This window comes from Rhododendron vialii, chromosome 12a (assembly GCF_030253575.1).
Source record: "Rhododendron vialii isolate Sample 1 chromosome 12a, ASM3025357v1".
Lineage (NCBI taxonomy): Eukaryota > Viridiplantae > Streptophyta > Magnoliopsida > Ericales > Ericaceae > Rhododendron > Rhododendron vialii.
In genome coordinates, this window is record NC_080568.1 from 31,069,556 (window position 1) to 31,084,043 (window position 14,488).

Sequence of the window (14,488 nt, forward strand, 5' to 3'; positions counted from 1 at the left end):
ACTTTGATGCAAAACTAATATACGCGAAAGAAATTTAAATAAGAACAAAACCAAAAAATTATGATACACAAATTATTGCTCAGTGGAAACACAATTCTGACGATAAAATTCTGACATATTTATCGTCTGAAGAATAAAAAGGAGAGTGATTTTCACGCTCTTTTTTGATATCTATACTTTTTTTTTAAGCGATGAAAGTGTAAGTAATTTTTTTTTTGCTAAAAAAGAAAAAATCATGAATATAAAAAAGAGGGTGCAAAAATCAATTCCCATAAAAATATATTTTCCTTTTCTTCGTCATCTTTTTCGTCCCTATCCAAAGTCGTTGTCACTGCAGTATACAACGGCTTCAATCTCCCCGTAAATGTAATTCTTCACCAACGCCTTCCACTCCAAGTTCCTTCTGCTGTGCTGTTGAGGTGAAACTCCGTTCATCTTTTCCCCATTTTCTCTCTAATCGGAACCTTAATTAGGCTTCAATTCATGTTAGTATCAGGAACAATACACAGGTGTATCGGCATGTACGTACGCATGTGTTTGATTTCACGTTACTGTATTTCTATATGCTTTTGATTATCAAACGTGTGGTATATGTTGATTTTGACGTGATCAAGTCCTCTCTCTCTCTCTCTCTAGCGGTGAGAAATTGTCTACTACAGTTGAATTGCTCATTATATGCGGATTTATTCGATCGGTTTTGTTTGATCACCTCATTTGTAAGCAGTTGAAGTGTAATACTCATTCATGAATGAGTAGGTGTTTGTTTTTGTGAATCATGCGCAGGCAATTTATCCTGAAATGTCTATTTGTACCGGTGTTGTCGTCGAGGAATCCCTTGTTACTTTCACGGCTGCTGTTGAAGAATGAAAGGTATCACTTGTACATAGACTATTTAAGGTGAAATTATACAATCAAAAATGATACTCACACAACAATCCAAACACAACAACTTACACAACCTCTTACATGCATGTGGACTCCACACACACTACTATGTGTGGGCCCCACATATATGTGAGAGGTTGTGTAAGTTGTTGTGTTTGGATTGTTGTGTGCGTAGCATCTTTGATTATACAATCAATAGTTTAGGAGTACCGCTAGGTGGTACGGTACTCCGGATCACTTTACAATCACACATTCTTGTGGGTTTGCCACAAAATATGTGGACCCTACAGGAACGTGTGTTTGTAAAGTGGTCCGGAGCTGTACTTCTGGACTATTGAATAATTACTCCTATTCTCAAGATTTCTAAGATTCTTACATTTATCTTGCAATGTCTTCATAGGTCGCCAATTTTTTTGAGGTGTAAAAATTCAATGCTGGAGCAGACAATTACAATATAGGTTTGAAGGACTGTCAAGTGTCAAGTACCGTAATAATTTTTTACGTGTGAAACTTTTTTGGGGGAGTTCAGAGGGCTCAGTTGAGCCCGCTCAACCTGTAGCGGAGCCAACCCTGGAGGATATCATACTTTTGTATGAGATATGGTGAGTTTTTTTAAACATTGAAGGTAAAAAGTTTATGTCCTGTTTGAGAAAATTCGAAATGGTACCATAGCTGATAATTAGGACAAACCAGACTATTCGAGCTTGAGTTGTATTTGGATGAGTAAAAGTTTGTTCAAGATTGGCTCATTATGCAAATAAGTTTAATTGGGGTCGGATCAACTTCAGGTCAATAAGCTTATATGCATTCTAGGACTGGCTTGGAATAAAGGAACCCTAGTCCAGCTTGGCTCGACTGTAGCTCGTTTAAGATCGCTTGAAAAATAACCAAGCCAAGCTTGAACATATTTTGGAACTTGTTAAAGTGCATTTATATGGTGGTGTTGAACACCCCTTGATTGAAATGAGGAAGCCAAAGAGATGGTTCCATTTTGCATCCTCAGGGGATTTTAATTTTCATAGCGTAGGATAACAGTGGAAACTGGAATCAATAAAATCTACTGGAATAGATCCTAAACATGGGCATTTGGGTGAAGATATTACCTGTGACACGCTGATACAGAGCAAGTGTTGTGGTGCAGTCTCCTTACAGTGAAAAACCAGGAAGGGAAGACTAAGGCCATTGTTATATAGGATGAGAGAGATTGGGTTTCTCTTTTCCTTTACATCAAGAAGCTGTGGCAGTTTATGATGTAGCGGAAGCTAATGAAGAACGGAACTATTTAATCGAGTTCGAAATCCGTTGATTCGTAACGAATACCCGAAAATCGAAATCCTTCTCTAAACCTGTTTAGTCAAAGAATACCCAGGAATAAAGGCATCAAACACTTTGTTGATTCCGTAGAATACCAAAGAATTTGGCATAAAAGAGAACACTCTTTATAATTTCATTAATCATCAAAAACTCCCTATAGCCCTAAAGCTTACAACTCAATTTATAATATTGTGGAAATACTGAAATGGAAATAAAAAGATTGCCAAGAAATCTAATTCTTGGAGAATAAAAAACTAACGAAAATAGAAAAAGCAAATCAAAGCAAATTAGGGAACTGATTATTCTAGGCTACCTTTCTAAAATTATAAAATTCCTAATAAAACAATAAACTCAAAATAATACGTAATTAATATATATTTTTAGTATTACGACTGCATCATTCTCCCGGGCTTGAGAAAACTCGTCCTCGAGTTTTTATTGCTTCAAATAAGCTTTCTTGTCTAAACTTGTCTGCATCGATCTTATACTTTAAGTTGATTTTCTCGAATCTAAATTTTAAATAATCTTCAAAACTGAGAGGAGCGATTTCCTTCCAAACATGCACAAGGTGTGGAATCCAATGAATCTTACTTGCAAGATCTTCAATAGCCTCCCAAAATGGATCCACATACTGAAAATTTTGATCATTTTCAACACGATTTAGTCTGAAGATAGATTTTATAAAACTACCAAGTACTTCTAGCAACGGCATCAAATTTGTATTTTTCAACGAAGAACTTGGATCCTCTCTTTTTTTAGGAACTATCTCATACATTTCATCAACGAATGGTTCTTCATCATAAATTGGCGATTTACTCCAATCCACAATTGGATCTGGAATAACTTTGGATGTGAAAGGCCACCGAACTGTAGCCTCCTCCATGAAGGAGCACGAATTCAGTGGGTAGTAGTAAGGTTGATTATCACTGATCAAGGCGGCCCTCTTGACCAATGCTTCATGCGTATCCTCAATTCGTTGAAACCATACCCTTAGTTGTTGTTGCGCCATGATCCGGAATCGAGCGCAAGCTCTGATACCAACTGATGTAGCGGAAGCTAATGAAGAACGGAACTATTTAATCGAGTTCGAAATCCGTTGATTCGTAACGAATACCCGAAAATCGAAATCCTTCTCTAAACCTGTTTAGTCAAAGAATACCCAGGAATAAAGGCATCAAACACTTTGTTGATTCCGTAGAATACCAAAGAATTTGGCATAAAAGAGAACACTCTTTATAATTTCATTAATCATCAAAAACTCCCTATAGCCCTAAGGCTTACAACTCAATTTATAATATTGTGGAAATACTGAAATGGAAATAAAAAGATTGCCAAGAAATCTAATTCTTGGAGAATAAAAAACTAACGAAAATAGAAAAAGCAAATCAAAGCAAATTAGGGAACTGATTATTCTAGGCTACCTTTCTAAAATTATAAAATTCCTAATAAAACAATAAACTCAAAATAATACGTAATTAATATATATTTTTAGTATTACGACTGCATCAGTTTACCAATTACCATGAGATATTTTCTCTAAGTCTTTTAGCTAATATTGCTCATGGTTCGACACTTCTCTTTGTTGATTCCATTGAGGAAAAAGTTTATTATTTGCGTTAGCAGAATCTTCTCAACGTTTTGCTCCTTTGTCCTTTGATATCTTGCCTCATCCTTTTTTCCTCCTCATATGATGAGATTGTGCATCTAATTCATTGAAGTGGAAATGTGGTGTTTTCTCACTACCACAGTTTTGCTTATGGCAAAAACAAGAGACAAGAAGCTCAAAGACAAGGGCGAAGCTATAAGGCAGCCAGATGCCAACAAGAGAGTGAAGAAGAAGAAGGTTTCAAAGGTTAAGACACCTAATGCTGTCCCTCCTGCTCCGGTTCCCCTGTCTGATCCTTCTCAAGCAATTGTTTCTGCTCCTGCCACTACTGGCAGTAGAGCTGCATTGAGGGGAAAAGAGGAGGTCAAGGACCAATCTGATCAACTCTCTGGTTATATATTTATGTGTAATGTGAAGACAAAACCAGAGTGCTTCGGATACCGTGTTTTTGGGCTTCCTGCAGGAAAGAAGGAAGTTTTGGAGAATATCAACGAAGACATGGAACTTTTTCTGTATGATTTTAACCAGAGGCTTCTCTACGGCATATACAAGGCAGAGTTTCGTGGACAACTGATTTAGAACCTAATGCTTTTGGAGGCAAATTTCCTGCACAGGTAATATTTCTACCATTTCATCTGTCCAAGAGCTTGGCTTGGCATGAGTGCAGCCTTACATCAATAGCTAGCTTATGCGATTGAGTTCTATGAATTTTGCATATACAGTTTCAGGTATAGCTCCCCTTATAACTTCAAATCGCAACTTTGGGATCCATCATGTTTGTTACATGGTGTCTTGCTTAATTTGTTTTTGGCTTCTGTTTTTTTAGTTGATGGTATTATGAAAGCATTTGGGTACTCGATTCTTTTTTAACATGACTTCATTGTCCAAAACATTATCATGGCTGGTAGAGAAATGTTTTCCTTCTGCTCAATGCCTTTAGACTGCCAGTACCTTCTGCTTAGGTGAGGTTCACCATTGATAAGGACTGTCTTCCTCTTCCCGAGACTGCTTTCAAAGGTGCTATAAAGGATAACTATGAGGCCCCCTCCAGATTTAAACCAGAACTTAGTGGCTGCCAAGTAAGTTTGTTTTTGCTGTTGTTATCACCTAGGTCATGTCACATTAATTTTTTTACATTTCATTACTTATCTTCTGAGTAAAATACAGGTGAGGGATCTACCGTCATTATTTCTTCTGTGTATTGAATCAACAGCAGCATCTGTGGCTCCAACGCCAGTGGTAGCCCCACCATGGGCTATACTGCTTCTTCCACAGTATCAGTATAACGGAATGCCACATGGTTGTGTAGCACCGACTATTGATCATTGTTCTATGCAACTATGGGCGAGCTCAACAGCGGCTCCTGTGGCTCCAATGCCAGAGGTTGCCCCACCACATGCTATACTGCCTCCTCCAGACTCCAGAGGGTCAGTATTATGGAATGCAACATGGTCGTGCAGGGCCGATGATTGATCCTTATTCTATGCAACATAGGGTACCGAACTCGCACCGAGAATTGTTTGGAACTGAGGCAACCATGGAACGTGGTTATCCAACTCTGGACCATATAGGTCTACCAGCTCCGAATGACCCATGTTACTTCCAACAAAATCAAAGGATGTACGTCACTGAAGATACGTCCCAGATTGTGCACGACCAATATTCCAGGTAATTTGTTTCTGAATTTTGGTGGAGAATAGTGCTTTGTGTATCTTGCACTTCCTAAGCTACTTAGATGGGGAACTAGAGGGAAAAGTTGGGAAGACACCATTTGGTTGCTTGGTTAGCCTTTGATCTGAAATCCTATTGTGGTTCTTGGATCAGGATGGCATGTCAATGCATCAGGATGTTTTCTCCTTATCTCCGCATTCTAGGGACGGTTTACTGAGTAGCTTTGAGTCTGAGTTTTTGAATATTTGGACATTATTATTCTGCTTTCTAGATGTGCAACAGTGATGTGCTTCTAGAAGCGGGGATACTTTGACAATGCTATGAATTACTCATTTTTCCACGCGTTAAGAATTTTGAGAAACACAAGCTATTCACTCTGACTAAAGGAGGTTGTTGGTGATTGACATTTTTGTCCTGTTTAACGCCTTTAAGAAAGTAAATATATCATCTGATTGTGCCCTTGAATAAGAATGAAAAAACCAGGGAAAAAAAGTTCCACATTGTCAAATGTCTGTTGGAGACTTAACTTTTTCCTGGATTTTCACACAATACCACCTTGAATTTTGAAGTGCATATTTATTTCCCGAACTACTTTGGATAAAGCACCTGAAATCTATCACAATCTCCTTGAATTTCTGTCATCACATTCACAGGTATAGTGCTGTGGAGGAGATAGTCTGTCAGCAATTGCCCTCTAAGAGGGAGGGAGAATATGATCTGCACCAGAACAATGTTGTTGGATGCTACCGCTACCCAACGGCTGCATTGCCTCAAGTTCCTCCACCAATGCATCCAAATGCCCCAGTGTGTGGTAGGCCTGAGTGCCTGCCGCAAGATTTCCTGTCTCCTGTTATTCCTTTTCAGGGGCCAGGTAGTTGTATCGTTGACCCACAGTAGATAAGAGATGAAAGACTTTGTTGTAGCATCCACATGCTTAGTTTTCCCGGCAAGATTCATATGTTTAAAGGATAAAGCATCAAGGGCCAATGAGAAGTTTCTGGTTTAGAAGCTTGCCACTGTTATAGAAAACTGATTTTCAGTATTAAATCTGGTGGATGTTTCTGATTGCGGTAAATGACTGGTTGATTGGAAACCCTGGTTAGATTATTTGGAACCAGTTTTTGAGAAGTTCTTTTGGTTGATTGGTTTTGTAATGCATGTAGTCGTAAATCTTCATAGAAGAACCCAATATTGTTGGAATTAAAAAACGTAATAAATGTGTTTTCAAATTCTCTAAATCTCTTTGTGCTAAAAAGGGCTGAGCTATTTGCAACTACAAATTTCCTATACGTAACCTATTATAAATCTAACCTTCAAATCTTATAAAAATTTTCTATACCTCAAATCTTATACAGTAACAATTTTCTACACGCAACCTAACAAATATCTTGAAACTTTCAAAAATACCCTCTCTTTGCCCCCCTCTCTCTCGTGGTTCTCTCTTCTCTTCACTGTCGAACACCGCACCCATCACCACCACACCTACATAACCGCTGCCATCAGGCAATTCAGAGGCTCAACTAAGAGAATTCGAAGCTCAGCCTCCCGTAACACCGAAAGCGAAATAGGAAGGGAGACGAGGAAATAAATTCACCAACACCAACAAAAACTAATCGGATACAATTCTTAAAAAAAAAAAAAATTTGAAACTCGAAATTGTAGAGGAACATTCTAAGTTCTCTCTTCTCTTCTGCTCAACACACCACCCAACACCACACTCACCAGTCACCACCACCACCCAAAAAATATCGGATACACAGTCCTTCAAAAAAATAAAAATTACAATTTCGGATTTTAAAACTTGAAAATGTTTACAAAATTCGGATTCTAATACCTGAAAATCTTAGACACTTTCGAGTACTAAATCCGAACTCTTTATAACGAATCTTGAAGATGCGTCACGTCTTTTTTTTCTTTTCTTTTTTTTCCGTTAAAAACACAAATTCCGAACGCATAATGATTTGTACAATGCATTTCGTGAACGCGCAATTAACATCGCACATTTTGCTAATGCGCGATGGGATTGGTTTTGCGGCGGCAGCGTCATCGTCATTGTCCACTGTCTCTCCCCACCAAATTATCCACCTTCACACCATTTCTTTCCACTAGTCGATTCCAGAGAGAAGACCCTAAATTAAGGGCCGAAATTGACCCCACCTGGAAGGAGGAAGACCAATAAGTTCTTTCCATGGATATTTCTCCACTTTGAAACAAAGGGTTTCCGAAGTTCGTCAAGGAGTGGAAGAAGACTTCAAAATAGCAACCAAAGGAGAAGAGTTTTCATTAATCAAGCACTGGAAAAGGAGGTTCAGGCTAAAAACGAGAGCCTTCCCCGGCGACAAATTCCACTGGTAGTTGTCTGGGACGGCGGAAGGGTAGTCTGGTACGGTGGGAGGGGGGGAAGAGGTTGGATGACCCTTTGCCATCCGAAACGGCATCGTTTCATTGGAAGGGGTATTTTTGTCCATTTTTTTAGGGGTATTTTCCGAAAGTGATTTATTTTAAAACAGGTTACGAATAAAAAATTTGTGATTGCAAATAGCTCGTCCCAAAAGTTAATACGTATGATGAATTTAGAGCTACATTTTTTAGAGTCCTAAGAGCATCCGCACCAGGCTCTTTACATTTTGGACCAATTTACACCTCAAAAAGTCACTTTATTACTTTAGCTATCTACTTTAAAAATAACTACTGCATCAGACTCTTTACTCTCTCTCTTCTCAATAAATAATCAAACTCACCTCAATTAAATACTCCATTTAACTCTTCCTTCTGATTAAAAAAAAAAAAAACTCTCCCTGTCTCCCTCTGGACTTGCCTCTTACTGCTGACTGCTGGCGCTGGTAACAAGAGAGAGAGAGAGAAACAATATAAAATCAGAGGTGAGTGAACAGTACCTCGTCTATCCAAACGAGGTACTGTAGCAAAACTAAAATTTCTTCAGAATAGAGAGGAAGAAAGAGAGGCTGATAAAGGGGGGTTTTGGATGTTTTTTCTTGTTTTGGCTCTTTAATTTAGTTTAAAGAGGAGAGTAAAGTGTGAGATGTGGATGCCCTAAAGAACTGACATGGGTGGGTAGAAACCATAAAATGGATCTTTGACATGATTCCCAAGGGATATTATACAAGTAGGGTTATTTGGTACTCTGGTAAGAATTATTTATTTCCCAGTCCCAGAAAACAGTGTGGTCAACATCTCTCTGCCTTCCACTGCCATCAAAAGAGGAAAAGACTATAGCTGTGAACCATTGAAGAAAGAACTGATGAAATGGATGCGCAAAACATAGAGGTCCGCGAGTTTTTCCCCTTATATCTCAAGTGGACAAAAGTGGAGATTATATTTAGTTTCGTGCTGTGTGTTCGGTTAGGATGAGATAAATGGTAGAATAAAATTTTGAATAGTAACATTGGCCGTTGAATTGAAGTGGTAAGATAATCCAAAGGTTTGCTTAATTCTGGGATTATTAATCCTATGGGGAGGGGGATACAATAGTGAGACATAGGAGGGATTATTGACCATAATTAGTCCAAATCATAATCCAATCTCACCCCCTTGTTTGTTTACCCATGGAATTAGGGGTTAAAAAAAAAGAAGCATTTGCTAGTGAGTGTAACTAGGTATATATAGCTAGTACTGTAGCAAATATTATTGCACCTAGCCTCTATTGAGGCTCTTGGAGAACTCTGTGCAGTTGATTAGCTAAAATGCATTTTTACCTAGTCTCTTGTACATGCTCTAAGAGCATAACCAAACTTGGCTTCAAATGTGGAGATGTAAAAAAAATTTTGAAGGCTTATGTGGCAATTTGACATGAAATCTCAACTCCAATCAATATGCCTAACTAATTTAAGGACATTTACTAAGTTTTGGAGTTAAGTAATCAAAGAAAGAATTCGACATCACATGTCGAATTTGACTTGAGAGAGGATATGTCAAAAGTCAAATGATACCTAAGCATTTGATATTTTGGTTGAAGTTGCTTCACATTCCAATTCTTTCATATGACATGCAAATGTCAAATTTGACAATTTTTAGTTGGAGATGCTTTAAGTGTACAGTACTTTGTAACTTCATAACAAGATTATATCATAAAATCGTTAGATAACGTTATACTGATCATTTCAATGTGAAGGTGTGGAGTCATGATTTTTCCATATGATTCGAATTTGAGCTGACACAACACTAGTGAATACACTTTTCATTGCTGTCATGTCATGAGGTCTAATATGCAAGATTGGGGGTTTGATAATCCAATCAAAGTATCTAGTCCTTCATGCATGTCTATTTATGGGCCCCCTCAATAACTAAGTGGTTGACTTGACCTGGACCTTGACCTGGGTGCTCATTGACTCTATGTCGAGCACATTCCAGATCACTTCTAGCCAAGGCTAAGCTAGGAAGCCTAAAAATTAATGGCATTCTGTTTCCGCTAACGTTGGTTCCACATTCAGATCACTTCTAGCCAAGGCTATGCTAGGAAGTCTGGAGATTTGCTTGCATGAAAATGTAAGTCGATTGATCAAATAATTAGTGTTGGTATGACTTGAACATAAAGCTAACAGTGGGGAGCACCAATTTGCTTCATTGCTTAGACGAAGCAATTTTATGTCGGAACTATTGTGAATGGATTCTAATTGTTGGCTCATTTGTTTGTTGGACCTTCTAAAATTGATTATTGACATGTGCGATCGGACTTGGCCGATAATAGGTGGGGAGTCCTATGTGGACTGTAGTACCAAGTTTGGGTGACTTAAATAGTTGCCAAGATAAATCGTTGAAAGTAATATCCGTTAGTTAAAATAACGACCACGTCAACCAATCGAGTTGTCTCATACAATCAAAGTTTTGAAACGTTTAATGGTCCCATTCAAGGTGGATTGATGATTAGTATCTTGTTTCTGACCCTCTCTCAAGGCTCTAGGTCCTTCCTCTTTCATTGCCTTGCATTTGATTTGAGGGCACTGTTCTACGCCATAACATAACATCCCTTGACTTCCTCGGTTTTTGGAAGTATAGTGCAATTGCTGTTTTTGTTGTATAACATTTTGGGAGGAATAACCTTGCACATATTGCCAAAAGTTATGTTTGTTTCCAACCTCTCCCCTGCCTAGATCTCCACTGATTGAGGATCGACTCCATGGGTGTTGTTATTGCTTTGTTTACTGTATTTTGATAAGTATTAGGCCAAGGTTTTAGACAACTTTTATCAAAGGAAAAGAAAAAAAAGGGAAAAGAGAGGGGGTCCGTCAGTTCAGAAATTAAAAGAGAAGAAGAAGGGGCCACTTTGCTAATTGGAGGCTTTTGTAGCAGATTGAGATAGAGACAGACATAATTGATGGTCACTTTAGTTTGCCATGTCTATGCTTTGTCTACCTTTTTAGCTGTTAGAGAGGGAGGAAGAAACATGTGAATCAGCTAACCTCCCTACATTATTCACCAAACCCCTCCAAAACTCAAATTTTTTGGGCTCTATTATCGACCCGCAACAATAATCCAAACCGTTCATATGGGAGTTCTTGTCGGGAACAATGTAGATGCAAAACATCGGCTCAATCAATTACCAGTAAATACATGAACTATTTGTATGATGTGTACTGTTCACATAATTTTCACATAATTTTAAACTTAAACCGTACATATTTTGACAATTTGTTTATCTATTTGCCATTGAGACTAGAGCTGCTAAACGAACCAAGCTACTCGAGTCTGAGTTCGTGTTCGTTCCTTAAAAACTTGTTCAAGATTGGTTTGTTACATAAACAAACCAGGCTTGAATATTTTTTTAAAGCTTGTTAAGATTTCAAAACAAGCTACTACTCAGCTCGTTCGGCTTATTATGTAATAAAAGATTCAAGTTACTTGAGATCGAGTTGTCATATAAACAAGCTAAGCTCAATTATATTTTTAAAGCTCGTTATGTAACTTATGTTATCAAATCAAGCTTGATCAACTACATGTTGGACTTGTTTATCACTCCTACCGATAACCAATTGAGCTGAAATGTTTCACCGATGTTGTTATCAGCTACAAGTGCAGAATCAACATTTCGGATCAAAGTTGTGGGCCCATAGTGGGGCCCAAAATATTCGATTTTGGAAGGGTTTGGTGGGTACGTTTTATAATTAGTACTTTAATGTTTCGAACCCAAATAATTTTAAAGACAGGCACACTCACAGAAGAATCCATTCAGCTTCAAATGGACCACCAACTCAACAGCCTCAAAGATACTCCTCCAGCTCATCCAAGTAGGTCCCGTTCTGGTAAGGTTTTTATTTTTCAAGTATTTATTTTTTATTTTATAAGACAATGTCATTTTTTTATAATACATCATCTTTAATTCGAAAAATAATTACTTATTTTATTTAGTAAAACATATAGTATGGTTTAGTGTTCTCGTAAAAAAATAAATACTTATTTTACAAGAATTAATATGTTGGTTTTTAATACGGAGTAGATGTTATGGAAGTGATGTTTCCTAAAATCATTACACCTTTCTAATTTATTCACGTATACTTGCGCTATTTTCTAAAGTGGGGTGTTTATTATTATAAAAATAGGACGATATGATGAAAAACTTTTATCAGGTGCTGCTAATAACATATTATTAAAATCAAATTATGATGTTTTAAGATTTGTAAATAAATACTCCAGTGACCAAAAACCAAGGGGTTATAACTTATGTCTGAATTCTCCCAAATTAAATCTCTATATTGATTTTAGTTATATCAGTGTGTCAGTGCATTTCCGATCATTAAATTGTATGGAATTGTAAGAGATGAGAAGATTTTCATGTGATTCAATAGCCGAAAGTTCACGAAAAACACTACTACAAGTAAAATTCAGTATATAGGATTTGAACATTTATGTCCAATTATACCTCCTGCCACTACTTCCAAACACCTATTTCGCGCAACTTTTCTCCTTTACTAGCTACTTACAAAACGAAGTTCAATCACGATAAGGGAATACAATCTTTATAAATCTTCTGCACCTAGAACTGCTTCTAACTTAAAAATGCATTCTCCAGAGGGGGACCTCTTCCTTAGGAGCAATGTCAATTCCCTTGATCAACGACCATCTTTTTAACACAAGTACACTAGACTGACCGGCCTTTTGCCTCGAAAAAATGGTACGATTCTCTACATGGGCTAATGCTTCCTGTGATATGTTTGATGAATAGGATCCGTCTTGTATTCACTTGTTAGCTTACAAGAATCGTTTGCTTTTTTCCATGTCCATTCATTCAGTCACGTGACTAATAATGCATGTGTATGAAAATAGAGAGATTTGAGTAACATGACGTGGACCTACTAAACAAGTTTCCATTTTATTGTTATAAACAAAAGGGGAAAAAACCCCTATCAAAATTACCAAAATTTAACAAAGTGGAGGGTGTTTTTGGTACCATTTTTAGTTAGAGGGTTCATTGAACCATTGAGAAGCACCAAATTGAATTTTAAAAAACGTACCAAACACAGTCTTTTATTTATTGCACCCCGCTAAAGATGCTCTAATTCTTACACTCGATAAACTCCGAAGGGCGATGATAGCTTGGTTGGTAAAGATTTTGGTTTAGCATTCAAGAATAGTTTGAGTATCCTTAGACTAAATACAGACTGGAAACAGACTGGAAATTTGTCTGATGACTAACTTCATGGTCACTTTGAACCTAATTAGAACAGACGTGAACACAGGGCTGTAAGAGGAGAAGACTTCAACTTGAGAATTATTACTTGACATATGCCAGACAAAAAATCATTTCATTTTCAAGGTTAATTAGTGGGAAGAAACTCCAAACACCCTTCCACGGCAAAGTGTAAAAAAGGAAAAAGAAGGGGTAAAAAGAGAGAAGAACGGAAAAAGGAGACTCCAATTTAAACGTAACCTTCAGCCACAATCCAATAGAGAGACAAACCGAAGGATAGTTGCATCCTCCAATCACATCTAACCTCGTGTCATAGTCACACTGCCTCAGGGGCTCCACCGTAATTCCAAGTCCCTCTGTCCCATGGAGTTAGAGCCCGTTCCAGAAATCTTCTTATTTTATAAATACTTATTTTGGAGCTTTGTTTCACAAAACCAAAATAAGCAGCTTATTTTTACATTTTCAAACTCAAAAATAATGTAAATGAAAAATAATTTTTCAAATTTTTTGCACCGTATTAAAGATCTCAATGAGATCTATTAAACAAGATCCATAGTGATAGAAAAATTATTTGCGTAAGCACATGATTTTTGAGCTTGAAATTACCTTTTTTAAAAATAAGTACTTATTCACCCTTTTGTGGAACACACCTTATTATTAGACAAAAAATAAGTTCTTATTCCGATTCTGGAACAGGCCCTTAGTCCCTTACGAAATTACTTGCAATTTTTAAATTTAAAAATAATTTACTTTTTTTTATGCAATATGAATCTTATTTGATAGATGACTTTCGAAAGGGTAAAAAAAAATTGAAAATTTATTTTAGAAAATTACACGTAATTTTGTAGAAGACCAACTTTCTAAGACGTACGGAGTACTAATTTCTTAGTTTAGTTGGTCAGGACCCTTGCCTCTTACTATGAATTTAAATTTATTCACCTGTGCTTGATTGTTCTTGTCTTTGTATTTGTAGGGATATGATTATTTCTTCTCTTAACGAGACTTGTAGCTGGGTTAGGCTTATAGTGATTGTGAAATTGTTTTGGGTTGTTTCTCCCTTAACAAGGACTAGAGTAGTTGGCTTGTGTTTATAGTAAGGGTGTGCACAGGGTTGGACGGGTTGGATTCGGTCCCGAATCCAAACCCGACATGTCGGGTATCAAAATTTTTTTTTTGGCCCCGAACCCGAACAAGTGGAAATAACTATCTGCGTGCCCGATTTTTTTTTTGGTCGGGTCGGGTTCGACCAACACCGAAGTTATCTATATGCATTGGTCGTGGTCGGGGTCGGGTCGGGTAAGAAACACAACACCCTGAGCCCCGAACCGAAAACTGATTTTTTTACAAAAAATAAATCCGTACCCGAC

General features: G+C 37.4%; 1 protein-coding gene and 1 pseudogene across 1 annotated transcript; both read left to right on the top strand.

Moving 5' to 3' along the window:
- Positions 1–1,184: 1,184 nt before the first annotated feature.
- On the top strand, positions 1,185–6,604 carry LOC131312020 (uncharacterized; annotated as a pseudogene).
- LOC131312021 (uncharacterized) lies at positions 5,289–6,604 on the top strand. Its single transcript, XM_058339720.1, has 2 exons — positions 5,289–5,473; positions 6,130–6,604. Exons 1-2 carry the CDS (start codon positions 5,289–5,291, stop codon positions 6,371–6,373), a joined length of 429 nt encoding a protein of 142 aa, XP_058195703.1. The 3' UTR covers positions 6,374–6,604.
- Positions 6,605–14,488: the final 7,884 nt, after the last annotated feature.

Bases quoted from the DNA above. Each gene is read 5' to 3' on its own strand.
- LOC131312021 (XM_058339720.1), top strand. From the start codon at position 5,289: ATGCAACATAGGGTACCGAACTCGCACCGAGAATTGTTTGGAACTGAG. The intron at 5,474-6,129 runs GTAATTTGTTTC...TCACATTCACAG, and splicing joins GTGCACGACCAATATTCCAG to GTATAGTGCTGTGGAGGAGA.